The sequence below is a fragment of the Vanrija albida genome, assembly GCF_041260175.1.
Source record: "Vanrija albida strain AlHP1 chromosome Unknown contig_6, whole genome shotgun sequence".
NCBI classification, from domain to species: Eukaryota; Fungi; Basidiomycota; class Tremellomycetes; order Trichosporonales; family Trichosporonaceae; genus Vanrija; species Vanrija albida.
In genome coordinates, this window is record NW_027191425.1 from 296,567 (window position 1) to 319,789 (window position 23,223).

The 23,223-nt window shown below is 65.2% G+C and overlaps 8 protein-coding genes and 1 non-coding gene across 9 annotated transcripts; 6 read left to right on the plus strand and 3 right to left on the minus strand.

The window, feature by feature from the left end:
• Positions 1-78: 78 nt before the first annotated feature.
• Q8F55_007481 (uncharacterized protein) lies at positions 79-2,460 on the plus strand (the record flags this gene model as incomplete). Its single annotated transcript, XM_069355907.1, has 5 exons — positions 79-360; positions 415-782; positions 828-1,029; positions 1,080-2,043; positions 2,099-2,460. The coding sequence occupies 5 exons, from the start codon at positions 79-81 to the stop codon at positions 2,458-2,460; spliced, it is 2,178 nt and encodes a 725-aa protein (XP_069205748.1).
• A 56-nt stretch (positions 2,461-2,516) lies between these two features.
• Positions 2,517-3,249, minus strand: BET3 (transport protein particle 22 kDa subunit; the record flags this gene model as incomplete). The annotated part of the gene is made up of 5 exons (XM_069355908.1): positions 2,517-2,636; positions 2,671-2,977; positions 3,024-3,067; positions 3,099-3,182; positions 3,217-3,249. The coding sequence occupies 5 exons, from the start codon at positions 3,247-3,249 to the stop codon at positions 2,517-2,519; spliced, it is 588 nt and encodes a 195-aa protein (XP_069205749.1).
• Positions 3,250-3,531: 282 nt separating this feature from the next.
• Positions 3,532-4,379, plus strand: Q8F55_007483 (uncharacterized protein; the record flags this gene model as incomplete). Its single annotated transcript, XM_069355909.1, has 3 exons — positions 3,532-3,797; positions 3,844-4,087; positions 4,125-4,379. 3 exons carry the CDS (start codon positions 3,532-3,534, stop codon positions 4,377-4,379), a joined length of 765 nt encoding a protein of 254 aa, XP_069205750.1.
• Positions 4,380-6,347: 1,968 nt separating this feature from the next.
• On the plus strand, positions 6,348-8,500 carry Q8F55_007484 (uncharacterized protein; the record flags this gene model as incomplete). The annotated part of the gene is made up of 5 exons (XM_069355910.1): positions 6,348-7,187; positions 7,226-7,440; positions 7,488-7,658; positions 7,696-7,777; positions 7,820-8,500. The coding sequence occupies 5 exons, from the start codon at positions 6,348-6,350 to the stop codon at positions 8,498-8,500; spliced, it is 1,989 nt and encodes a 662-aa protein (XP_069205751.1).
• A 186-nt stretch (positions 8,501-8,686) lies between these two features.
• Q8F55_007485 (uncharacterized protein) lies at positions 8,687-14,514 on the minus strand (the record flags this gene model as incomplete). Its single annotated transcript, XM_069355911.1, has 4 exons — positions 8,687-8,854; positions 8,888-9,396; positions 9,433-13,309; positions 13,345-14,514. 4 exons carry the CDS (start codon positions 14,512-14,514, stop codon positions 8,687-8,689), a joined length of 5,724 nt encoding a protein of 1,907 aa, XP_069205752.1.
• A 624-nt stretch (positions 14,515-15,138) lies between these two features.
• Q8F55_007486 lies at positions 15,139-15,236 on the plus strand. Its single transcript has one exon. It is a non-coding gene; the product is annotated as a tRNA-Ala (tRNA).
• A 462-nt stretch (positions 15,237-15,698) lies between these two features.
• On the plus strand, positions 15,699-17,451 carry CHT4 (Chitinase 4; the record flags this gene model as incomplete). Its single annotated transcript, XM_069355912.1, has 8 exons — positions 15,699-15,726; positions 15,817-16,025; positions 16,061-16,290; positions 16,343-16,388; positions 16,426-16,515; positions 16,602-16,823; positions 16,860-17,164; positions 17,211-17,451. 8 exons carry the CDS (start codon positions 15,699-15,701, stop codon positions 17,449-17,451), a joined length of 1,371 nt encoding a protein of 456 aa, XP_069205753.1.
• A 247-nt stretch (positions 17,452-17,698) lies between these two features.
• Positions 17,699-20,595, minus strand: CHS2 (Chitin synthase, class 2; the record flags this gene model as incomplete). The annotated part of the gene is made up of 7 exons (XM_069355913.1): positions 17,699-17,788; positions 17,835-17,964; positions 18,011-18,378; positions 18,416-19,448; positions 19,485-19,879; positions 19,918-20,414; positions 20,469-20,595. The coding sequence occupies 7 exons, from the start codon at positions 20,593-20,595 to the stop codon at positions 17,699-17,701; spliced, it is 2,640 nt and encodes an 879-aa protein (XP_069205754.1).
• Positions 20,596-22,499: 1,904 nt separating this feature from the next.
• Q8F55_007489 (uncharacterized protein) lies at positions 22,500-23,192 on the plus strand (the record flags this gene model as incomplete). Its single annotated transcript, XM_069355914.1, has 1 exon — positions 22,500-23,192. One exon carries the CDS (start codon positions 22,500-22,502, stop codon positions 23,190-23,192), a length of 693 nt encoding a protein of 230 aa, XP_069205755.1.
• Between the last annotated feature and the right edge of the window lie 31 nt (positions 23,193-23,223).

Below are 23,223 nucleotides of genomic sequence, written 5' to 3' on the forward strand. Positions count from 1 at the left end.
TCTCGACACAATAGGAACACGCCCCTTTGGCCAACCCGCGCGTGTCAACTCTCTCCATCATCCATCACCGCACGCAGCATGCCCGCGCCGCCGCCGAGCGCACTCGCGCCGCCCGCGCCGAGCGCGCCGCCCACCCCCGCCGGCAACCATCGCCTCGCGAGCCCGGCGCTGTCGCCCTCGCCCTCGCCGACCCACTCGCGCCCCCGCCTCCGCCTCGACGTAGACGCTCGCTCCGTCGCAGAGAGCACGTCGAGCAAGCGTCTCCCGTCCATCCCCAGCATTGGGAGCTTACCGTCGTTCCCCGGGCTGTCGCCCATCGGTCGGAAAGGATGGGCGCTGGGCTCGTATGACAACAAGCTGGTGAGTTGGTGGGCATGACGTCGACGACCCGCGCGCGACTAACACGCCGCCCAGGTATCCTCGACGCTCTCACACCTCCCGCCCCTTCCGCCCCTCTCGCCATCCGGCATGAGCTCGACCGGGTCCAGCCTCTCGGCCTTCTCGTCGGCGTCGCAGCCGGTCCACGCCGCGCCGTTCGCGAGCGCGCTCGCGCCCCAGCGCAGCACCCCGTCGGCGCCGAGCGCAGGCGGCGTGATCGTCCTGCCGGACGGCACGTCGCTGCCCACTGGCGCCGACGGCGGCCGGCCAGAGCGCGACAACCACCCCAACATGCTTCAGACGATCCTGCACTCGTCGCCCAACTCGCCGTGGTCGCTGCTCACGGTGCACGTACTCCCGGTTTTCGCGGGGAGCCCGCTCAAGACGGCCATCGAGGATCTCAAGTGGGTCGGGAGCGAGAGGGTGGGAGAGGAGCACTGACGCCCCAGTCAACTCGCCAACGCGCACATCGTTGCGGCCTCCCAGCGCACGCCGGCATCGCGCCTTATCACGGTGCTCACGTCCGACCTGCGCGACTTTATCGCCTCGGGCATGTTGACGCTCAAGGCAAAGTTTGAGACGCTGGAAGACGCAAAGGTCGTGTCGCGCGCAGCCGAGGTTTGGAACTTTTTCTGGGGCCAGATTCTACCCGTGAGTGGACATGGTTCTGCGGATTGGCGGGGTGCCTGCTAACCCCGCAGTACGTCGAAGGCATCTTCCTCCCCTTCTCGCAGATCCGCGACGTCCCTGCGTCGTCGACGTCAAGAGCGCTCGCCGCACCCATCGTCTCGCAGCCGCCTATCGGCGTGCGGCACCTTGTCCTGTCCGGCTTCCTCACGCACATCCTGCTGCCATTACTCCAGCGTCTCGTCCACCTCGTTGGCCAGCTGCGACCAGCGTCCGAGCAGGGGCCACGAGCCGGCCCGGGCGCGACCGACCTCCCACGCCTGTTACAGATGAGCCTGGTCCTCTCGACACAGGCAAGATACTCATCCTTTATGAGCGTGCGGGATGCTGCCGAGGCGCAGCTCCGCGACGAGGAGAGCCGGGAAGCGGTCGAGGAGCTCGGCCGCGCTGTCCGATGGAGCATGGCTGTCGTCTCTGGCGCCATCACGGTCGAAAAGGCAGAGCAGGAGCAAGAGCAGGCAGAAATGCTCTCAGAGAGCCCCCTGCGCGACCACGGTCTCGCGCCAAGCCCTCCGGTTGCCACGCCTGGCGGGCGACCCCGGCACGCGCGCGCTCCCTCGGTCGACAGAGTAGTCCAGCGGCCCGGTCTTCAGCGCGGGCCGTCCTTCTCCCAGGCCGGACGAATGCGGCGGCGCGCAATCCGTGGGTCCATCTCGCAGCTCGAGCCTGGCCCGCCGACTGCCGAACACCAGCAGCTCAACCACCAACCCAACCAGTGGGGCCGGCCAAGAATCGACGAGGACGACGACGAGGGCGAGCTCGACGCAACTCCGCAATACAACGGCGCAGGCGTCGGCGCAGGTAGGATGGGCCAGCACGGGATGACGTTTGCTAGCGGGATCTCAGGCGTGACGAGCATTGCCCCTAGTACGGTCGGCGCGTCGACAATACGCGGCGGGGAGAGTTTGACCTTCACGGACCGCACGCCGGCGCAACACGACTACCGGCGCACAAGGGTGTACCGGCGGGATTCGAGTGGTGAGAGCGATCTGACGAGCGCGGTGAGCGCTGCGGGGTTTGACCGCGGGAGTAGGAGATGAGGTAGTAGCCGGGGGTGAAGGTGGCAAGGACAAGGGTGAAGAGGAAGGCGGCAAGGGCCCCATGAGTGCGGATGAGGTCGACGGCGACGCCGACTCGAGTTACGTGCACGTCAAGGCCAGCGATGTCAATCCCAACACGTCAAGCTGCAGGACCAGTGCCAACGATTCGACCTCCAACCACGCCGCCATCCACTCAAGCCTCTCCTCCACCGCCAACACGTCAGCAGCTAGCAGCCACGCTTCGCCCTCGGACACCGAGGCCGACGGCGCGCGCGTCACGCCGCGCCACGTCTTCCCCGTCCCGTCGCTCAGCTTCTACCGCGCGCTGCTAGCAGTGTGCAAGTTTGGGCGATAGATATGTTGTTGTATGCATCGCGTCTAGCGAAGGGGGTATATGGTGCACACGTCGTCCTACTCGTCGTTCTCGGGCTGCTCCTCGTCGAGGATACGCACGAGGCGGACGTAGAGCTCTGTCGCGTCGTCGCCGCGCAGCGTGTCGGCGAGGAAGCGCGTCTCGACCTGCATCTGGATCTAGCCGTCAGCCGAGCCCAAGCCCACGACCCACCATCTCGAGCGCCCCGCGCACCACGCCGGCATACACGTTACTGAACCACAGCCCGCCCTCGCGCGCATCGGCCGGCAGCTCGGCAAACTCGTCGAGCGGGTTCTCGTCGAACGTGAGCACGAACTCTGTGCTCTGGGCCGGGGAGGCGGCCTGCGCCGGGGGGAAGGAGACGCTCGGCGTGATGTTGAGGAACGTCTTGAACGCGACTTTGGAGACCACCTCGGCCGTCTCGCTGAACGTCTGGCACCGCTGCAGGCCGGTGCGCGCGAGAAAGTCCTCGATGAGGCGCGTGCCGATGTTGTAGCCCCTGGCGAGGTCAGCGGGGAAAGCAAGCGCGCACCGCGCAGACGCACATCTTCTCGAGCTGCTTGTTCACCTCGCCATAGTCCTCGTAGTCCTGCCGTCAGCTAGGTCAAGCCCCGGCCCACCTTGATGAGCTGGACCACGAGCGCGCCGTACGTGAGCGTGAAGAGCTCGGCGTTGACCTTGTCGGTGCGCTTCCACACGTCTTCCTGCGCTGTTAGCGGGGACGGGGGGAGCGCTCACCCCGATGGCCTTGTACTGCTTCCCTGTTGACATGGTGGTTGTGGGGAAGAGGAGGTAGGAGGAGGTCTCGACGCCGGATATGACAACGGCGAGCTTGACACGGACACGCGCTGGTCGATCGGCTCGCGTGGCGTCACGTGGCCGATTAGGACGGGGTTGTAATGTCCTCGCCGCCTCCACTTTCCGGCGATTAGGACAGTTCTAATCCCCCAGGCACGATTAGCACGACAACCTCGACGGCCGCACGATTTTGAGCGAGCAACAACAACGGCCTCCACAGCGACGACAAGTTCCCCAACCACGACCCCAACCACCATGGCCACCTCGCCACCGCCCGAAGCTGGCCCGAGCCGCCTCGCCGGCGCGCGGCGCAAGCTGCAGCCGCCGGCGCCGCCGCGCCCCAAGCCCACTGTGCCGGCGCGCGCGGGCCGCACCCTCCCGACAAAGGTGCTCCAGGGCGCGGGGACGCGGCGGACCGACACGACGCGGCCAGGCTTCGGGCGCGACACCATCTTCGTGACTCGCAACGTTCCGCTCGGGGGCTTGCTGCGGCGCGCGAGCTCGCTCGTGAATGACGAGGGGTGGGTGCCCTCCTCGGCGGAAGGGGGCCCGATGCTGACGACAAAGGTATACCCAGCTCACGCTGTACGCCCTCGGCGCGGCCATCCCCCAGGCCATGGTGCTCCTCCACGCCATCCTCGACGTGCTGCCGTACCCCGTCGGCCCGAAGGGCATGTGGTACGAGCTGTCGACGACGACGGTGGACTGCACCGACGAGGTGGAGGGCACGCGGCACCTGGACGAGGACGACGAGTTTGCCGGCCTCGGCGCGCTCAAGCTCGTCTCGAGCAAGCTCGTCACGCGGACAAAGGTGAGGCGGTAGGCCTTGACTGCGTGCTGACGCCCAGCCCGCGGTCCACATCACGATCCACATCGCGGCCAAGACCAAGTCCGTGCCCATTCACGGGGGGTACGCCGACGCCATTGTCGAGCCCACGGCCCAGGACAGGCGGTACAAGGAGCGCAAGCCGGGCTCCAAGGCGCGCCCGAACGCAAAGCTGCGCGCCCGCCGCGTCGCGGCCGCCAAGCGCGAGAAGGAGGCCGCCGCCGAGTCGGCGCACGCCATGGCCATTGACGACGAGGAGGGCGCCATGAACTACTAGCTGGGCAGCAGCGCAGCAGTAGAGAGCCGCCATGTGTAGCCGGCAGTCATACTATCGAGGGGAGCAGCATTGATGCATAGCACTGTAGATTAGTGGAGTGGACCGGCGCGGCGCCAGCTGGGCGCCATGCGGGGCCCGGTCGAGGCCTCGTTGTCCCATGTGGTCGGCAGTGGTGCCAGTGCCAAGCCGGCCGCACATGCACCCAAGTCTCTGCGTCGGGGTGCGTACTCGCTCGATAAGCGGCACAGTCTGTGCAGAGTTGCAGCCCGCCTGCCGCCGCAGAGTGCAGTCGCCGCTCTGCGCTGCACCGAGGAATGTGCTGGCTGATGATGATGCACGGCGGTTCGGCCCGGTGCGGGGCGGGGGCGGCGCGGCGCGGCGGGGGTGGGAGCTGCCGGCTCGCTACCGGTTCGCCTGCTCCAACTAGCAACCGACTGCATGCTCTCTCGGTCCTGGCGGTCCTGGATGGATCTGGCTTCCTGCAGCTGCCTGCCTGCCTGGCCCCCCTCGTCGTCGTCGTCGAGGCCGCCCTGGCGGCGCCGAGAACTTGGAGCCACCGGCGCAGGCCCTGCGTTCGGGTAGTGCCGCCGTCGCCGCTGCGTGCTCCGGGGCTGTGGGCCAGCCATGGGCCACCTGACTGACTGGCGTTGCTGCTGCGTGCTGCGCTGAGCTGCGAGCGACTGGCAAGATGCGGCATGGCATGCGGCTACTCGCCCTGACAGCTGACTTGGGACCCACCCACCCAGAGCCACCCACCTTCCCCCACCCACCTTCCCCCCCGATATACCCAGGGCCAGAGCGACAAGGGCCAGCTCATGTCCCCCCCTCCCCACACCCGCACCACCCAAACGCATCATCACCCCGGCCCGGCCCCTCGCACAATCTCCACAACCGCTTGCATCTCGCATCTCATTCTCATCCTCCCCGTCACTCTCTCACACAGCGCAGCGACCCCCATCACTGTCGTCCCCGGAGCCATCACTGCCACCTTGATCGCGAAGCAAACACTGCATCACGCCACCCAGCTCGCCATCACCATCAGTCACCTTCCTCGTCCCGCTCCACTGGATCTACTCTGAATGACCCCGCGTTGACTGTGAAAACCGAGACCCGCCAGATCCGACTGCTCTCATCCCACCCCCACCCCACCCACCCCCATCACTACCACCTTCTTCCCGAGGCTATTGATCACGCGGTGAGTACCTCTTTCGTCTCTTGTCGTGCTCGCTCGCGCACGCACGCCCGCACGTACGCTCGCACCGGCAAGGCCAGTGCCAAGGAGCTTGCTCAGGGAACAAGGCCCCCCGCAATCCGCTTGCCCAGGTATATCCTAGGCAAGCAGGCAGGCAGGTGCTCACGACCCGGCGGGCGGCGCTCAACCCGCCGCCGTTGCCGTCGAGCCGTGCTCCCATCCACGATTCGCCGTCGGGCTCACTGGGTACGTGCGTGACGGGTGCGCATGCACCACCCACCACCCACCCACCAGTCAATGGAACGTGAAAAGCGACTACACGAGCGACGACTCTTTGTCTCCTCGACGCGCGCCGCTCGTACGCTTCCGTCATCCTTGGTCGTGCCCGCACCCGCCGTTCCGCTTGCCACCGCCGAGCTCGCCCCTGCCATTGTGCCCCCTGGCCCCATCATTAGCCCCACCCCGCAGCCACAATGCTGACAGAATTCTTCTCCCGACGTCACTCTTCCCATCACCCGTCGCCCCACGACACAGACGACGAGCACATCACAGCTAGACCGCCGCCCTCCAGATCACACAGCACCGGGACCCAAGCCGCGTCCCCGCCGTTGTCGATCTCGCCTCTCACAAACACTTTTGGCCACTACCTCTCGGCTGGATTCTACGTCCAGCGCGGCAGCTTCGCACCGCCTAATCCTGCCCCGCCCGTGGACGTCCCTCGTGGTCGCGCCCAGCAAACCCACGAGGATCACGGCCTCTCCACGAGCCCAATCGACATGTCGCGACCGGCAGCTGTAAGGCAGCGGACGAGCTCGCCCCCGGGCTCCCCGTCGGGCCGAGCCAACCACCTCTCTGTTGTGGGCTCAAACCAGCCATTCGCCTCTCCGACGTCGCCGAGATCGACCTTCCTGGGCAGCTTTATGCGCACGAGAAGCCGTGCCGCCAGCGTCACCAACGCCGTCGCTGGTGCCGTCAGAGGGCGTGTCGGCTCGCCGACCACGGAGCAGCCCAACCCTCTCTCTGGCACCAATGATGTCACTCGCAGTGTGAGCACACCCCCAAGTGCCGAACCCGCATTCGTCAACATCCCGCCCGTTGACCCGGCTCTTCGCCGCAACCACCGCGTGCGTCTGGTCCCAGTCCTCGAGAGCAACCGTTCGTTCTCGTTCGCCCCCGTCGTACGCGAGTTGGGTGTCATGCACGTCCCCCCTGGAATCCTACCCTCCATCGCGGCGGCCAGCGTGACCGATGTCGGCCCGACCGTCAACGGCCGCCCCCCACCTCTGATCATCAAAATCGGGCGGTTTACGGACCGTGGAGCGGGCTCGACGGCCCCCCCGGTGGCGGCTCCTGCTCCTGCTCTTACTCCTGCTCCCGCAGCCACCGACGCGACGACCCCGAGCGACGGCCCTGCGTCGGCCACCAGTGCAGGAGCCAACGGCGCAGGAGCTGCCCCTGGCGCCACCGCCAGTACCGCGGCCGCCGTACCCCCACCACCTACGCCCGCCGCATCCGCAGGAGGCGGTGGTGGCGATCTACTGTCCTCACGCGCGGCCTTCAAGAGCAAGGTCGTTAGCCGAGCTCACGCCGAGATCTGGTGCGAACCTGGAGGAAAGGTTTGTAGCGGTCTGAGCACAGGCGCTGATCCCCTTAGTTCTACATTCGTGACACGGCCAGCTCGTCGGGCACGTTCCTCAACCACATCCGCTTGTCGAGCCCGAATGTGCAGTCGCGCCCCCAGCTTCTCAAGGACGGTGATGTCGTCCAGCTCGGTGTCGACTATCAGGGCGGCGCCGAGGAGATGTACCGCTGCGTCAAGATGCGCGTCGAGATTGGGCGCGAGTGGCAGCGCGGAGCCAATGAGTTCAAGTGAGTGCCGACCGAAGACCAGTCATCGCATAGCTGACCCTCTCCAGCACAAACGCCTTGAAGCAGCTCAAGGCGCTAGGCGGTGTCGAGGACAAGGCTGACAAGGCCGACTCCAAGTCGTCCACCGCGCATGGCTCATCCACCAAGAAGAAGGCGAGCGTGACCGACTGTTGTATATGTTTGTTCTCGGTCACTGTTTGCCAGTCGCTCTTCATTGCGTGAGTGTGCGTGGCTGAACTGCAACTGACGAGACAGTCCCTGTTCACACGTCTTCCACTACAAGTGCATTCGCCCGCTTCTCAACCAGCACTACCCAGGGTTCTCGTGTCCGCTCTGTGTGAGTTGCAAACTCTTCTGCCGTCACCAACTGACAAATCAGCGCACATTCGCCAACCTAGAGGAAGACGTCGAGACCGAAGACGCGTGGGAGATTGCATCGAGACGGGCGTCCGTCATCTCGCGCCGCAACTCGAACCACTCGATCAGATTACCACCCGCACCAGACGGCGCGGCGCCTCACCCGCCGACGAGCGAGGGCGAGCCGAGCACGGGCGTGGGCTTTGGCGAAGCGTCTGCTAGCATCGACGAGTTATTGGCGGGGTCGTCCAGCGGCCGCCCGAGCCAGGACGGGACCCCAGCGGCCGAGGACGGCGACACGCGCCCGGGGCTCCAGCGCCAGCTCACGGCCGTGGGCGACACGACGATCCAGAACGGTACCAACGGCGGCCAGACGCCCGACATCATCACCGAGGCCGAGTCGGAGCTGCGCGCGACGTCGGCGGCGTTACCCATTGCCGGTTCTGGAGCCAGCACGCAGCGCAACTCTGGCACGCCGTCCAACCTGGCGTCGCTCCAGCACACGCCAATGAACGACTACTTCCTTTCGAGCTTAGCCAACAACCATTCAGGGCTGGCGACGCCGTCGCGCGACGACGCGAGCTCGGGTCCCGGCAGCCGCCGCAGCCACGAGGTGCTGGAAGAAGAGCCCGCCGCTGAGGCTGCCGCCGAGGCGGCCGACGCCAACGGCTCCGACTCTGACGGCATGCACATGGACCCATAGTGACGACGAGGCGAGGTTACGAGTGCGTGGCTGTGGCCATCGCAACAGTTTCATTTCCGATAGCATACATATTTAGTCTCTTGGCATGTAGTGCGCACTTTTGTTGTGGCCCACATGCTGCTATTAACCGCCCAACGAGAAAGAGTACAGTGTCCATGTAGATGTGAAGGGATGAGGCGCGTGCGTCTAGCTGCCGCCGAGGAGGTATCGGGGCTGGAGGGGGACGGGGCCGCCAGGCGACGGCGCGCGCGGGAGGGTGCGGCCGGGGGACGGCGAGGGATAGTTTGCGTACGTTGTCACGACTGGGGTCGAGGGCGCCGCAGCCGGCGTGGCAGGCGCGGGGGTCGACGGCTCCTACTGTCAGCTCTGGGGGGCTCGATGACCCACCGTGTCGCCATTGTGCTTTGCTTTGAGTGCGAAGAGGTCTGCAATCTGGTGCTCGAGGGCCTTTTTGCGCTCGCGCATCGCGCCGAGCTCGTGCATCGACTTTGTGACCTCGCCCGAGAGGGCGCGCTTGAACTCGTCGACGTGGATCTGCATGTTCATCGTCGTGGCCTGCTGCATGGCCTCGATGAAGCGCACGCGCTCGCCGCGGATCTCGGTCGTGAGGTCGGTCGCGAGCGCGCGCAGGAGCATCTCGTTGTCGGTGCGCTGCTTTTCCACGACGGCGACGACAGAGTCGACAATGCCCTGGTTGGCCAGCGCGCGCTCCCTCTCGGCCGACATCATGCCGACCAGCGAGTCAAGCCGCTCGGCCTGCCCGTCCATCTGGGCGCTGCGCATCGCCTGGTCCGAGAGCATGTCGTGCATCTCGGGCAGACGCTTGGACATGGACTCGAGGTTGGTGCTCGAGTTCTTGACAAACGTCTCGAGCCAGCCGTTTAACTCGGACAGGTCTGGGTGTGAGCAGGTGCAAAAGTAAGGGGACTTACAGCGTGCAATGTCGGCCGTCTGCTCCGTCTGCCGGTCGCTCTGCTCTCGCAGCTCGCTGACCAGGTCGTGATCGAGCTCGTCGGCCGTGTCGCCAGAGGCCTCGGCGCCCTCCTTGCTAGCAGGCTCAGCAGGTTTGGGGATAGTCGAATCCGTCATCTTGCCGTCGGCAGGCTTGGCGTGGGCCGGGATGCCGGGCTCGGGCTTCTCGGGCTCGGCGGGCAAGCTCCGGTCGCTGTCAGCCGGCTTGCTGTCAGCAGCCTTGGGGTCGGCAGCCTTGGACACCGCGCCGCCAGCCACCACTCCCGCCGCGGCGGCGGTGAGGGCGGCCGACTCCTTGGCGAGGTCGGCCTGCCGGCTGAGCACCTCCTGGATCAGGTGCGCGATCGCGTCGAGCTTGGCGTTGATCTCGGGCAGCTTTGGCTCGACGGGCTCAGTCGGCGGGGGTGCGGGCAGGTCCTTGTCCAGCCCGGCCGGCTTGGCCGCCAGCAGCGCCGTGATCTCGGCGCGCGAGCTCTCCACCGCAGCCTGGACGCCCTTGACGTCCGTGTTGAGCACGTCCATGCGCTGCGCGAGGTCTGGTGGCAGAGTGCCGAGACTCTCGGCCACCTTCGTGACGTCAATGTGCACGCTCTCGAGCTGGTGCGAAATCTCGGCGTGCTCGCTCGTGTGCGTGTCCAGACGGTCAAGCAGTGCTGGGCCCGCAGCACCAAGCGGGGCGACGGAGCGCTCCTGCTCGAGGTCGGGTACCGGCAAGTGCTCGTCGAGAGTCTGCAGGTCCGCGTTCTCGACCGTCGGGGTCAGCATGGCCGCCAAGACCGAGTCCATGACCGGCGCGTTGAGGTTGGCCGTCTCGTCCGACGCCATCGAGACGGGGCGAGCCGCACGGTCGCGGGCGTGTCCGTCTTGCGTCTCCCACGACCCGACCGCAGACTCGTCATCGGCCTTCAGGCTGCGGGGGCGCGGGGTGGCAGGGCTCGCAGCCCAAACACCAGGCATGTCAGCCCGGAAGCTGCGGACCGACGGCGTGGTCGACTTGGACGGTGTTGGCGGCGCGGCACCGTCACCAGACTCGAACGTGGCGATAAGTGCGCTCATGGGCACAGGCTTGCGGCCCGACGGCGTACCAGGCGACGACGCGGCTGCCGTGTCTGCCTTTGCAAAAGGGGTCGACCTCGCCGTGTCGGGCTTGGAGGCGAAGGGGTCCTTGAACGGCTCTGCGACCGCGCGCGAGACAACTGGTGCTGGCTCGGGGAGCTCGACGGGCGAGGATGCCCTGGCGGACGGCACGGCGAGCGGCGTGGCGAGCTTGGCCGACGACGCCACAGACGGCGAGGTGACGCGGTCCACAATTCCCGGCTCGAAGATTGCGGCGGCGGCGAGCGCTCTTGCGCCCATCGTCCTCGGCGTGGTGTTAGAGCTGACGGTCGAGCGCATGTCGGGGGAGCGGGGCGGCACAGGCGACCGAGAGCGAATGTTGAGCGGCGCTGTGCCTCCAGTGGAAACGGGCAACAAAGCCGCGCGGGCAGCGACGAGGCTGTCCACTGGCTTGCTGCTCTCGACCTCGAGCTTGGGCGTGACGGGCCGCAGTGCCTCGCGGACCTTGAGAGGCTCGGTGGCGGTGGTTTCGGCTGCGGCCTCGCGCTCGCGCCGAAGGAAAACAGACTCGCTCACTGGCGTGGTGACGGGGATGTTGAGCGTGTCGACCGACTTGGTCTTCGCTGGCACGGGCGGCTTGTCGATCGTCGACAGCGCATCGTTCGACTTCTTCTTCGCAGGGAGCGAGAGCGGCCTCGTGACATTGGGAGGGTCGGAGAGGTCAGGCGAGCTGGTGGTTGGTTCGGAGACGCCGGCAGACTTGGCGACGGGCTCAGGCTTCGAGAAGCTGAGGGGTTGCGTGACTGGCTCCGAGAGGTCGAGAGACCGCGTAGCTGGCTCCTCAGCTGCCTTGTCAGGCCTGGGACTCTTGCGCGGTCCGCCAGGCTTGGAGAGGTTCGCCTCGACGACCTCGCGCAGGTCTCGTGGACGGCGTGGCCCGACGACGGGCATGGGCATGGTGAGTACCGGGCCGCCCGGAGCCGGCGTGGTCGTAGACTCGGCCTTCGGCGCAGCAGGTGCCTCTGCCTCGACGGCCGCGACCCTGCGCGTGACGATGCCGAGCGCGCCGAGCGGCTCGTCGTCGTCGTCGAGGAGCGAGCCCCCGCGGCGCACCTGGCTCGCCGAGCGCGACGGGTTCAGATCGTTGGGGTCGAAGCTGAGCACGCTTTCGCTGACGTGCGGGTTCGAGTCGACGCGCGACATTGTCGATGCGGGGGGCGGCGTCTCACGCGGGTTGGGCTGCCACGCGCGGATGCGCTCCGCCATCGCGGCGGAGCGGTGGCTGCGCTTATGCGGCTCGTCGGCGGCCGGCTCAAACATCTGCACGAGCGACTCGCGGAGCACCTCGCGCCGGGGAGGTGGCTCGGTGCGCGGGACAGGCGTCGGCTCCTTGGCCTCGGGCGTGCTTGGTCCGTCCCAGGCCGCAACGCGCGACTGCACGACGCTCAGCGGCCGCTTGCGAGGCGGGCTCTTGGGCGGGAGTGGGGGCGGCGCGTCCTGCTCCAGCTCGCGGTTGGCGAGCGCCGGCGCGGCGTACTCGAGCTGGTGCAGGCCGCCTTTGGCGGGCGAAGCGGCCTCAGCAGGCTGCTCGCGGTCGTAGGCCAGACCGACGACGGACTCGTCTGCGGCCTCGTCGTACGCCAACACAACCGACTCGGCATCCTCGTCCTCGACAGTGGCGCCGTCGTACGCCGCCGACGACGGGGGCGTCGGTGAGCGCGGGGGTGGAACGTGCGAGAGGTTGAGGTTGCTCGAGCCGTGGTTGTTCGACGCTAGGTACGGGCTTGGCTGGGGCAGGCCTCGGCTGTTGTACGATTGGTCTGCACTGTGGTACGAGCCGCTGGACATGGACGGGGCGGCGGGCGTGCTCAACCTGGATGGCGGGGCAGGCGTGCCGGCTCGACTGGCGCTCAGGACCTCCTGGACCACCTCTCCTGGGCGGACGTTCGTCATGGTTAACACGTCGGCGTTGACCGGGCCACCGCCAAATTCGTCCGAGAGCAGCGGGACTGGGCTGCGGCTCCGTACAGAAGTTGGGGTTCCGGGTGGAAGCTCGGGCACGCCAAGGTTGGCCGCGCCATACTCGGTCGACGGTGGTGGAGTGTCGGCCGGCACTGCTGGCAGGGCCTTTAATCGCGGCGCAGCGGCTGTGATGGAGCCGCGGACAGAACGATTCAGCGTCGAGTTACCGGTATCGATGTCGCCGCACCGGATCCACAGGTCGCCGAGCTTCTGCACCGGCTGGTCTGGGAGATCGGCCTCGCCTCCCATCACGGGGAGGGGGTCGCTGACCTTCGGGAACGTGGCGGTCCGCGGGGTCAGCATTGGGAGCTCGGGCTCCTTGTTACCGCCGTCCTTGCTTGCCAGCAGGGTGTCCCAGATCGCTCCAACCCATCCCAAGCGTCCGTCGACACCGTCGACGCAGATGTACTGCTTGCCGCCGTCGGCAAACACCATCTCGAGCACTTCGGCCCCAATTCCCTCCGGGACAGAAGGGAGCCCACGGCTTCTTGCCTCATCCCTGCGCAGCGAGTGGATCGATGAGCACTCCACCATGGAAAGCTTAACGTTCGGGGCCGAGCCGGCGGGCGGGGGGTCGATAGCGGAGAACGGCGTTGGCAGGCCGCTCATGATGCCCGAGATCGGCCCGCTGCTCGGCGCGAACGCCACTGCGAGTGTGCGCGACGACAAGGTGCCCCAAGCGTTCACCCACGACCCCCACGGGTTGGCGGTCGTCGTGCGCGACCCGTCCATGTACAGGATCGGCGTCGACCGGATGGCCTGTGCGTCAGTCACAATTTGGCAGTGCCACTTACATTCGGGTCATTTGGCGCGCGCGGTGCGCTGCCCCTCCTATCGCGGAGGACGATGCCGCCCTGCATCTCGGACCCCACCCGCGGCGGGGGCGAGAAGAACTGGCTGTCCTCCTCGATAGACGAGTATCCGTTCGGCTGGTCGGCATGCAGGCCCACGGCGCCCGTGCCCCAGCCGGTGTGGCCCTTGTCCTTCTCCTTGTGCTTGTGGCGGAATCCGTTGAACACTTTGCCGATTTCCTTGAATGGCGATTTCTTCATAGGCGACTTGACGGGCGAGACTGGCGACCTGTCGATGGACGGACCGGCCTGGGGTGAGCTACTCGCGTCGCGGTTCCTGCGGAAGGCAGCGAACGGCGACCTCTTGCGGGGCGAGTCGTCCGATCCACGAGATCCAGGCTCGAACGCATACGCTGCGCGCGGGGGCGTGTGCGGAGCCGCTGGCGCGGAGGCCGGCGCGCTAAGGTAGCTGTCGGCCAGGGGCAGCGGGAGGGCGATACCGCCGCGGGGCGAGCGCGATGCGGTCGGATACTGCGACTGCTGCGCCTGGAGGTTCTGCGACGGGCTGAGGGGGCGGAACCTCTGCGTGGGGCTGTTGTACGGCTCGGGGACCGAAAGCGATCCGTGGGCGGGGGAAAACGGCGGGCCCGGGGACGGCAACGTCCTGCTAGGCGACATGGCATTCTCCCATTGCTCGATGTACTGCCGTGCCGAGCCCGGCTCGTTCGACAGCCGCTGGAACTCGGGCGACTCGTCGACGAGCATGCTTTGCGTCCTCGGGGGAACAGGCACGCGGCGGATCCGCGTGGGCGTGTACGCCAGCTCCTGGCGGGTCGAGGCCGGCGAGTGCGGGAGCCTGCGGACTGGTGACGGCGACGGCGGGCCGTACTGGTAGTCGTCGCCCTCGTCGGCGCTCAGTCCGCCGTATGGGTCCTCGTCGTCGGTCTGATACTCGCGCGACCGGCGGCTAGTCGGCGTCGGCACGGCGAGGTGGTTGTCCACCGCGTGCGGCTCCGCGAGCCCTTTGGGGAGCGAGAGTGAGGGCGAGGTCGGCGCAGTCGAGCGCGACTCGCCCGTGCCGTCAGAAAAGTAGTCGGACACGGTGGCGGACGAGACGGTGAGGTGCGAGTGGCGAGCGGGTGAGTGCGGGGGGATGGTGGTGCGGAGAGCCATGTTTGTTTACCTTGTGCGAGGGTCGTCTTCGGGAGGGCGGTCGGTCGGTGGCGATGGGGGCGAGGGGTCCTCGTAGGGGGTCGATGGGCAGCCGTCTAGCCCAGTTGCGGCTAGTCGCCGTATACACAGTACTTCGGTATGCACAAGTGACGAGAGCGATGCGACGCTGCAATGTTGGTGTCATCCGTGAGACCTGTAGCAGGCCGTAGTCGGCGTCGGGCGCCGCTCCCACGTGACTCTGGTTGGCCAGCAGGCAGTAGCAGCGATGTTGTGGCCCTCTGGTTGGGGGATATCGAGCCAGCCACTGACTAGAATCTCAGGGAAGTGCACGGTTGGCAGCGGGAGTAGAAAGAAAAAACAGTCGCGCCAAGGTGTTACATAAGGGGGGAATGTGGCAGTCGGGACGTTACATAAGCGGGGGAACAACTTTTTTTTCAAGTTTTCCGGTGGCCCTCCTTTGTTCGAGGATCGAGAAACTGGGGGGTGGTGCAGAGGGAGGCAGCAGCTGCACGGTGTACGTCTGGCCCAAGTGTACGACTGGCCCAAGTGGTAGGTCAACCATTCGTGGACATCCTCTCTCAGAGCCAGGCTCATGGCCAACTGACAAACCAAGAAAACATCTCGGGGCGTGTAGCTCAGTTGGTAGAGCGTGTCATTAGCACGAGTACTGCGGTACTACTACCTACTTGACAAGGTCTTTGGTTCGATTCCTAACTCGTCCAGTTATCTTTTGGCTCGCGGAGGGGGGAGAGAAGGGATGCGATTGGACGGCGTGCAGATGTCGACGAGGGAGGATGACGAGGAAGGTGTGGCCGTGGCACGGTGTGTGCGTGTCATGTCACCGCCTTGTACGCACGGATCGCCTCGCCCGTGTGCTTCTCATCGCTGCGCGAGGCTTATAGAGCTGCGTCGTTGTCATCTCCATCTGCACTTCATCTCACTCTTTGTCTCTTGCCTCTTCTCAGCTCTCTGTCTACCTGCCCTCGCTCGACAAAGGAGGGTCGCAAAAAAACGCTCACTACCACGTGTCTCGTGCCGGAGCCCCGCGTAATTAGGGGATCGACCAACGCGTTCGTCACTCTGCGCGTCGGCTCTGCTGTGCTGCAGCGAGCGCACCCCGTCCGTCCCTTGCCGCCGCCCGCGTCACCGCCGCCGCTGCTGCAAGCGAGCGACTCTTGCCCAGCATGCCCAAACACAACTTCATGCTCAGAGGTAAGAAAGACACCTCAGCACCTCCTCCCCCCTCTCATCCCCCCAAAGACCCCGACGAGCAGCCAAAGCCTCGCGTCCGCCGCTCCTCAGACCCCCAGACAAACCACATCGTATTCTGGTACTACATCCTCGCCGGCTGCGTCCTCGTCCTCGTCATCTCACTCTTCCTAGCGCGCAACTGGCTCTTTCCCGCCCGCCCGCACACCGCCTTTGTCCCGTACAACGACGAGCAGGTCGTCTTGCAGCCGCACCCGCCTCCACCTCAAGCCATGTCGGGCAAGAAGCACGTCGGATACTTTGTGCGTTGGGTTGAAGGGGATGAACTGACGCTCAGGTCAACTGGGGCATCTACGGCCGCAAGTTCCCGCCCCAGGACATCCCGAACCAGCACCTCACGCACATCAACTACGCGTTCGGCAACGTCAACAAGGACTCGGGCGAGGTCGTCCTGTCTGACTCGTGGGCCGACGTCGAGATCCACTACGAGGGCGACTCGTGGAACGACGCCGGCACCAATCTCTACGGCTGCCTCAAGGCCATCTACCTGCAGAAGAAGGCGAACCGGTGGGTGCCGACTTGTGGACTTCGCACCCGCTGACGCACACGTGCTCCGCAGTAACCTCAAGGTCCTCCTCTCCATCGGCGGCTGGTCGTACTCACCTGTGGGTTGCCTCACCGAGTGAGAGCTAACCCGCGCAGAACTTTGCCAACATCGCCAACCCCCAGTGGCGCGCGACCTTTGTGCAGTCGTCGGTCAAGCTCGTCGAGGACGTCGGTCTGGATGGGTGGGTGATGAAGTCCTGTACCCGCTAACCCGCACAGCCTTGATGTAGGTGTTCTGTTGCAAAGTCGTACCTACACACCTAACCTTGCAGATTGACTACGAGTACCCCAAGACCGCGTCCGACGCGCAGGCGTACGTTGCGCTCCTGCACGAGCTGCGTGCCGCCCTCGAGCACCTCGCGCAGTCCAAGGGCCGCCGGCAGGGGCAGTACCAGCTGACGGTCGCCGCGCCGTGCGGCGCCGACAACGTGCAGGTGCTCCAGATCCAGGCGATGGACCAGGTGCTCGACTTCTGGAACCTGATGGCGTACGACGTGAGTCGGAGACCCCAGAACGCCAGCTCACGCCAGTTTGCCGGCTCGTGGGACTCGGTCTCGGGCCACCAGGCCGCGCTGTACTCGGACAACCCGAACGGCAACAGCGTCGACCGCGCAGTCAAGGCCTACCTCGCTGCCGGTGTGCGCCCGGACAAGCTCGTGATCGGCATGCCGCTGTACGGCCGTGCGTTCGCCAACACGGACGGCCCGGGCGCGTCGTACAATGGCGTCGGCGAGGGCTCGTGGGAGCCCGGCATGTGGGACTACAAGGCGCTTCCGCAGCAGGGCGCGCAGGAGATCAACGACCACCGCCTCGGCGCGTCGTGGTCGTATGACCCGTGAGTTGCGTTGGGGCGCTCGTGGGCTAGCTAACGCGTCGGGCAGCGCCAAGCGCCTCTTCATCTCGTACGATACCCAGGCCATCGCGACGCAGAAGGCCCAGTACATCAACCAGAACGGGCTGGGCGGCGCCATGTGGTGGGAGCTCGACGCCGACGCGTCCGAGGCCTCGGGCCGCGCCCTCGTCCGCACCGTCCGCGAGCAGCTCGGCCAGCTCGAGTGGCGCGAGAACGAGCTCGGCTACCCCGGCTCCAAGTATGACAATCTCCGCAACGGCGCCATCTAGACACTACACTGCCTGTAAATAGATCTATACACGTGTGAAACGGTGCTAAATGCGATTCATGTAGCGTTGCCATCCGGCCAGTTGCCTGCACTGGCGGGACTGGCTATGCTGTGGCATCACTGTATGCTGTTCCGAGTGTCCAGGCTATGGGTATCTATCTATGGTCATGATGCTGAAGCGTGGCTGCTGCGCACACATTAATCTGCTTGTCCTTGCACAAGCGCTATAGTAACATGTTGGTGACCGCTTAGAATCCGAAGAAGCGGAAGAGGAGGTAGAGCGTGCAGCCGATGAAGCGCATGGCCGAGAGGAAGAGCACAGAGTAGAAGATTGCGGTCTGGGTGTGTCAGTGGCTCCATTGGCACGGTTTATAGCCAACTCACAAGGTACGGGTTGAATGCCGACTCTGTGGCCGAGACAAAGTGCTTGCCGAGCCAGTCGGTGAAGGCGCTCGACGTGAACAGCATAATGATCAACATGTTGCTTCCGAGGAAGAGCAGGACGACGTTTGTACTGGAAATGTCAGCTGCTAGCCATTATCAACTTGCTAGCAACCCACCGGAAGTTCCTGTCCGAGTCACTGCGCTTCGTCTCGGCGCTGCGCTTCTCCTTGACCTCCTTGGGCGGGATGCGCATCTCGGAGCGGGCCTGCTGCCAGAGCGCCTCGACATCCTCCTGGCGCGTCGGCAGCGCGACCTCGGCCATCTCCTCGCCGTTCTTCTTGACCGTCTTGGCCTGACCCAGGTCCTTGCTGTTTCCATTGTCACCCTTGGTACCCCACGACACGTCGTGCAGGTTGCAGAAGGCGTAGATCAACAGGATGTTGACGTAGGACGGGAGGAGGAACAGATACTGGATGAACGAGTGGAGCATGTGCCAAGGGTCGAGGTACATGAGCGACGAGAGGACGTAGAGGCCGTACGTTGCCTGGAAGGGTTAGCAACTTCCGGCAGTAAGCACCCACCATAAAGGACATGGCGAGCGAGAGGAAGGTGCGGTTCGAGAAGAGCCCTCTCCAGTCGCGCCATCCCTCGGCTGTGTGAGGCACTGTCTGGTATACTGTCCAGCCGGCACAGTATAGCAGGATACCTTGACACACGGCGAACAGGAGAATACACAAGGTGTACATGAAGTTTGCACCTTGAGGACGGTTTCCGAGCGAACAGATGAGGACGACGAAGATGATACCGATATAGACCTTGTTGAAGATTTGGAAGATCTCGCTTCCGGCGCCGCCGAAGGGATCCTTGGCACCTGAGGTAGATGAGTCGAGGAGGAAGTAGAATGCGAGGTAGAATGATGAGATGGAGAGCCAGTTGAAGATGAGGTTGATGAGGTTGTAGATGGTGAGAAGTTGGAGAGCGAGCTTGCGGATGATGTTGTGTCCCGAGGTCCAGATACGCCAGAAGCTGTACAGTGCGTAGAAGGAGGCGAAGATGGAACCGTTGAGCCAACGACGACGCTGCGAGATGAATTCGGGCACACGGGCGGGCACATCGGTGGATGCCTTGGCCGATTTGACGTATTGCAGGCGCCACTTTGCGTTCTTCTTGGTAACAATCTCAAAGGCGAGAATACGATCCTCTGCCAAGAACTTGTTTCGGTCAAAGATGGACGCTGGGGGAGCGCCTGGCAGGTTCATGAGCTCTCCGTGGAAGTACGAGGCGAGCGGGCCAGTGCCGTCCGGGTGGTTGCACACGGCCGCGTAGCGATAGGCGGAGAAGGCACCGGGCAGCACCGAGATGAGGCCAAAGACCGATTCAAAGGGCTTGTCGAGAATGTTAGACATCTTGTACTCGAAGTTCTGGCCGGCAACGAGGGGGTTGAGCAGGTATCTGCCCCACTTGCCGGTATCCGCGTAGATTTCGCCACATGCGCCACCGACGTTCTTGTGCTTCTCGAACACCTTGTACAGGTCGTAGAGACTGGTGCCACTCGGCTTGGTGCCGACATCGAGCAGGATACAGACATTGGGCTTGATCTGGGGGCCGAAAGCGCTAAATGTGAGTGGAGGTCAAGAGTGCCACACTCACTTGAAGAACCAACGGTGACTGTTGAGCTTCTTCTTGTTGGCCTCCTTGAGACAGAAGATGTACTGCACCGGGGTGCCGCCAAATCCAACCTCACCAGTGTCCGAGACGATGATCTGCGAGGTGTACTCGAAGATGTGCGCCTGCACCTCCTTGCCCGCCACAGTGTCCTTGGCGACACCCTCGGCGTAAACGCCCATGAGCTGCAGGATCTTGAGGACACGCGTGTCACAGACCTTGCGTCCGTCCGCCACAATACACACAACAACCTTCTTCCAGGCACCGACGCCCCAGGTCTTCGAGCGCGTACGCGAGTTGAGGTGGTTGATGTTTTTGATGACGGCGTTGAGGGTTCGGAGGAAGAGGTGCCCGTCTTCGTTGTACATTGTCATGACGACCTGGAGAGTCAGGAGGGGTTTCTTGCCCAGACACTTACGAAGAGCTCGGTGCGCCGACCATAGAGGTACGGCCTGAGGTTGAACTTGCGCCTCAGAAAGTCGTCAGGATCACATGTGGCGGCAGAGTAGCGCATCTTCTCCATCTCGCCGGGCTCAGCCCCGACAGCACCAGTGCTGGTCGGGATGACGGGCCGGGGCACGGGCACGTCCATGACGAGGTTGCCATTGAACAGGGGAATCTGTTTGACGACACGGCGGGCAAGCAGGTTCTCGCGGACCTGGTGCCAGTGCGATGAGCCGGAGAAACCCGGGCTGGCAGGCAGCTGGCCCCCACCCCCACCCATCATGGGCGATGGAGGGTACGTGTTGACGCCGTAGAGGCTGGCCGGTGCCGCAGGGGTGTTGTTGTAGCCCTGGGCGGGGATAATGGCGCCGACCTCATACTCCTTGTTGGCGGCGGCAGGAAGGTGGGTGTGCGAGTCGTAGGACTTGTAGTCGTCTGGAAAGTCGTTGGCATGGTACCCTGCAGTGTAGTCTGTATAGTCCGGTTCGTCAGGCGGCGTATTGGGGTACGTGTTGGCGGACCGACCTCCTCCCTGGGCCTGGCCGCCATACCCTTGGTCGTAGTGGTTGTCGTGAGAGTGGTAGCTCGGGGACTGTTGCAGCTGTGGTTGGGACACTGGCGTCCTGCCTTGTGGTGGGTAGATCTGGGACATGACTGGGGCGTGGTGTTGTTGTTGTTGTGATGGCGTGTGGCCGGTAGACAGTTGGGAACGATTGTAGGTATCGGCGCGAGTGCCGTAGTGTGGTGTGCTGCGCTCTGCGCTGCTGCTGGGGTTGAAGTGAGATGGTCGGAGGTGAGAGGGGGGTTGAGCCTGACCTCGAGCGTGATGCGACTGGGGCTGGGACTGGGACTATGAGGAGTGCTGATAGGGGGTCGGTGCGAGATGGGGTGCCGACCAGTTTGTACGCTGGGTGAGGGTAAACGAGGGTGAGGAAGGAGCGTTAGAGTAGACGTCCGAGTTTTGAGAGTAGACGCTGTCTGGGCGCTGGCCCGGGGCGGCTGGGCGCCGAGGCTGAGGCTGAGGGTAGGGCTGTGCTGCTCCATGCTGGTCGTTGTCACGGACAGGGACAATCTCGACCGGAGGGTCATAGACAGAGAAGAGGTTGTAGCTCATGACGGCGGTAGTAGGGCGGGCGGGGCTGGGCGGGTTGGGCGGAGGCGGCGGCAACGGCGGCGGCGGGTGGCTGCGAGCTTGGCCGCAGTTGGCAGTCGGCGTATGGTGCTAGAGCAGCGTGCACCTGAGCCAGAGGGGAGACCTGAGCCAGCAGCAGCAGCGGCCAGCCAGCAGGGGAGACGCGTGCAGCACTTTGAGACTGCCCCGTGCGCTGCGACGGGTATTGTGATGCGATCGCGCAGCGCGTTTGCGGCTTGTGCAATGGCCTTGTTGGTGGTCGAGCCGTGCGTGGCGTGGCGTCATCCGTCGTCCGTCGGGCACTTGGTCTCGGGAGCGAGCGTGAATTTAGTCTTTGGCACTGACCGTCGTGGCGTCGGGGCTGGTGCAGACGGGTCAAGAGCGAGACACTGCGAGTCAGTAGGAGGTAGTTTGAACAGGACGCAGTCGACGACGACGAGATATTTGTGCTCATCGCGCAGCAGCTACGCGAAGGGGGTCAGTCAGTCACCGGCAGAGGGCAGCGGCGGGGGTGAGCCTGCTCCAAAAGAGTACGACTGCAAAGGATGTCCAGGTACTCGTGCTCCGTCTCCAGGGGGGGCTGAGGTGGGGGGCGTCGCGTCGTGTGCGGGCTGTGGGTGGGCTGTGGGGAGCTGGAGGGGAGCAAGAAACTCGCGACGAGCCAAAGTGAATAGGGGTGAGGGGAGGGGAGGGTCGACGGAATGTCCAGTGCCGTTCCCGCAATGTGCCCGCGGGCCGCACCCTGTCGGCGGCGCACTCTGCACTCGACCCGCGCGCGCGGTAACTGCACCCAGTCCCTCGGCGTGCAATATACCAAGGTGGGCGAGTAAGGAGCAGGAGCGTCACGTTTCAGGCGTCGCCTGCAGCCAAGCAGCGACGACGCGTGAAACGCGTCGTCGCGAGCGGGGCAGTGGGGAGCGCGGATGCAGGAGAATACCATGCTTTCCGCGACGCCACTACGTAAAGGATTACTGCATTCAAGAATCATGCCTACTAACCATACGTACGTACGTGGGCGGGGCGGGGCGGGCGAGGGCGGCAGAGCGGGCAGGGGACGCAGGGGAAGAAGAAGAACATGGGAGCGAGGAAGAAGGGGGGGTGATGGCAGCGAGAAGGAGGGCGAGCGAGTGGCTGAGTGATGTGTGGTCAACAGTGGCCGTTGTAACTGCCAGCGGCCTGTGCGGCGTCGTCAAAGCAGTCATTGTGCAGCCAGCCTGGCGCACAGGCCACCAGCTCGAGCTGCTCAACAGCGACGAGCGCGACGCGCACGACGCGCACGACGAGCACAGACGCCCGCGTCGAGCACTCGCACTCACAACACTCACCACCACTCACCCCAGCCAGCTCACCACCACCCCGCCGCCGCGTTTCAAGTCACCGCCTAACACGGACAGCACGACGCCTGGCCCCGGCCCGCCAACACCATGGCCACCATCGGCAGGGGGCCCTCGCCTGCCCCCGCGGCCCCCGCCCGCCGCTCGCTCTTCAACATCACGTGGGGCAAGAAACGGAGCAAGACCGTCCCGGCGCCGGTGGAGGGCGGCGACGGGCGCCGGCTGAGGAAGGTGCGCTTCGCCGAGATTGACGCGGGGTCGCCGCCGCCGGTGCCGCCCCCGCCGCAACGGAGCAGGCTTGGCAGAATCCTCAAGAGCGAGACGGCGGCCTCGGCACCCCCGCCCCCGCCGCCGCGGCCCCCGTCCCCCGCCGCCTCGGACGCGAGCTGGACGCACCACGAGTCCTACTACCCGGCGTATACGACGCTCCTGTCCGGCGCGCACGCCCCGACGCCCGACCCGATCGCCGCGCCGTGGCTCGAGCCGCTCGTCTGGCGGCCGGCCCATGACCAAGCCGGCATGGCGGCGGCGCAGTACCCCGTCCTGCCGAGTCTCGACGAGTTCAAGAAGGCCGGGCGGGTGTGGGACAGCAGTGCGGCCGACAGCAGTGCGGCCGACAGCAGCAAGTACGGTGACGCCGGGTGGAGCGGGTACGGCCGCGTCGAGGGCCCGCTGGTGCCGGCGCAGTCTGGGGGTAAGGGGAAGAAGAAGAAGGGGAAGGCCACTGAGGCGGCAGACGAGGAGAAGGGCGAGGACAAGGAGCAAGAGCAGGCCGACGAGTAGGCCACGCCGTCGGCCGAGAGCAGGCCGCTGC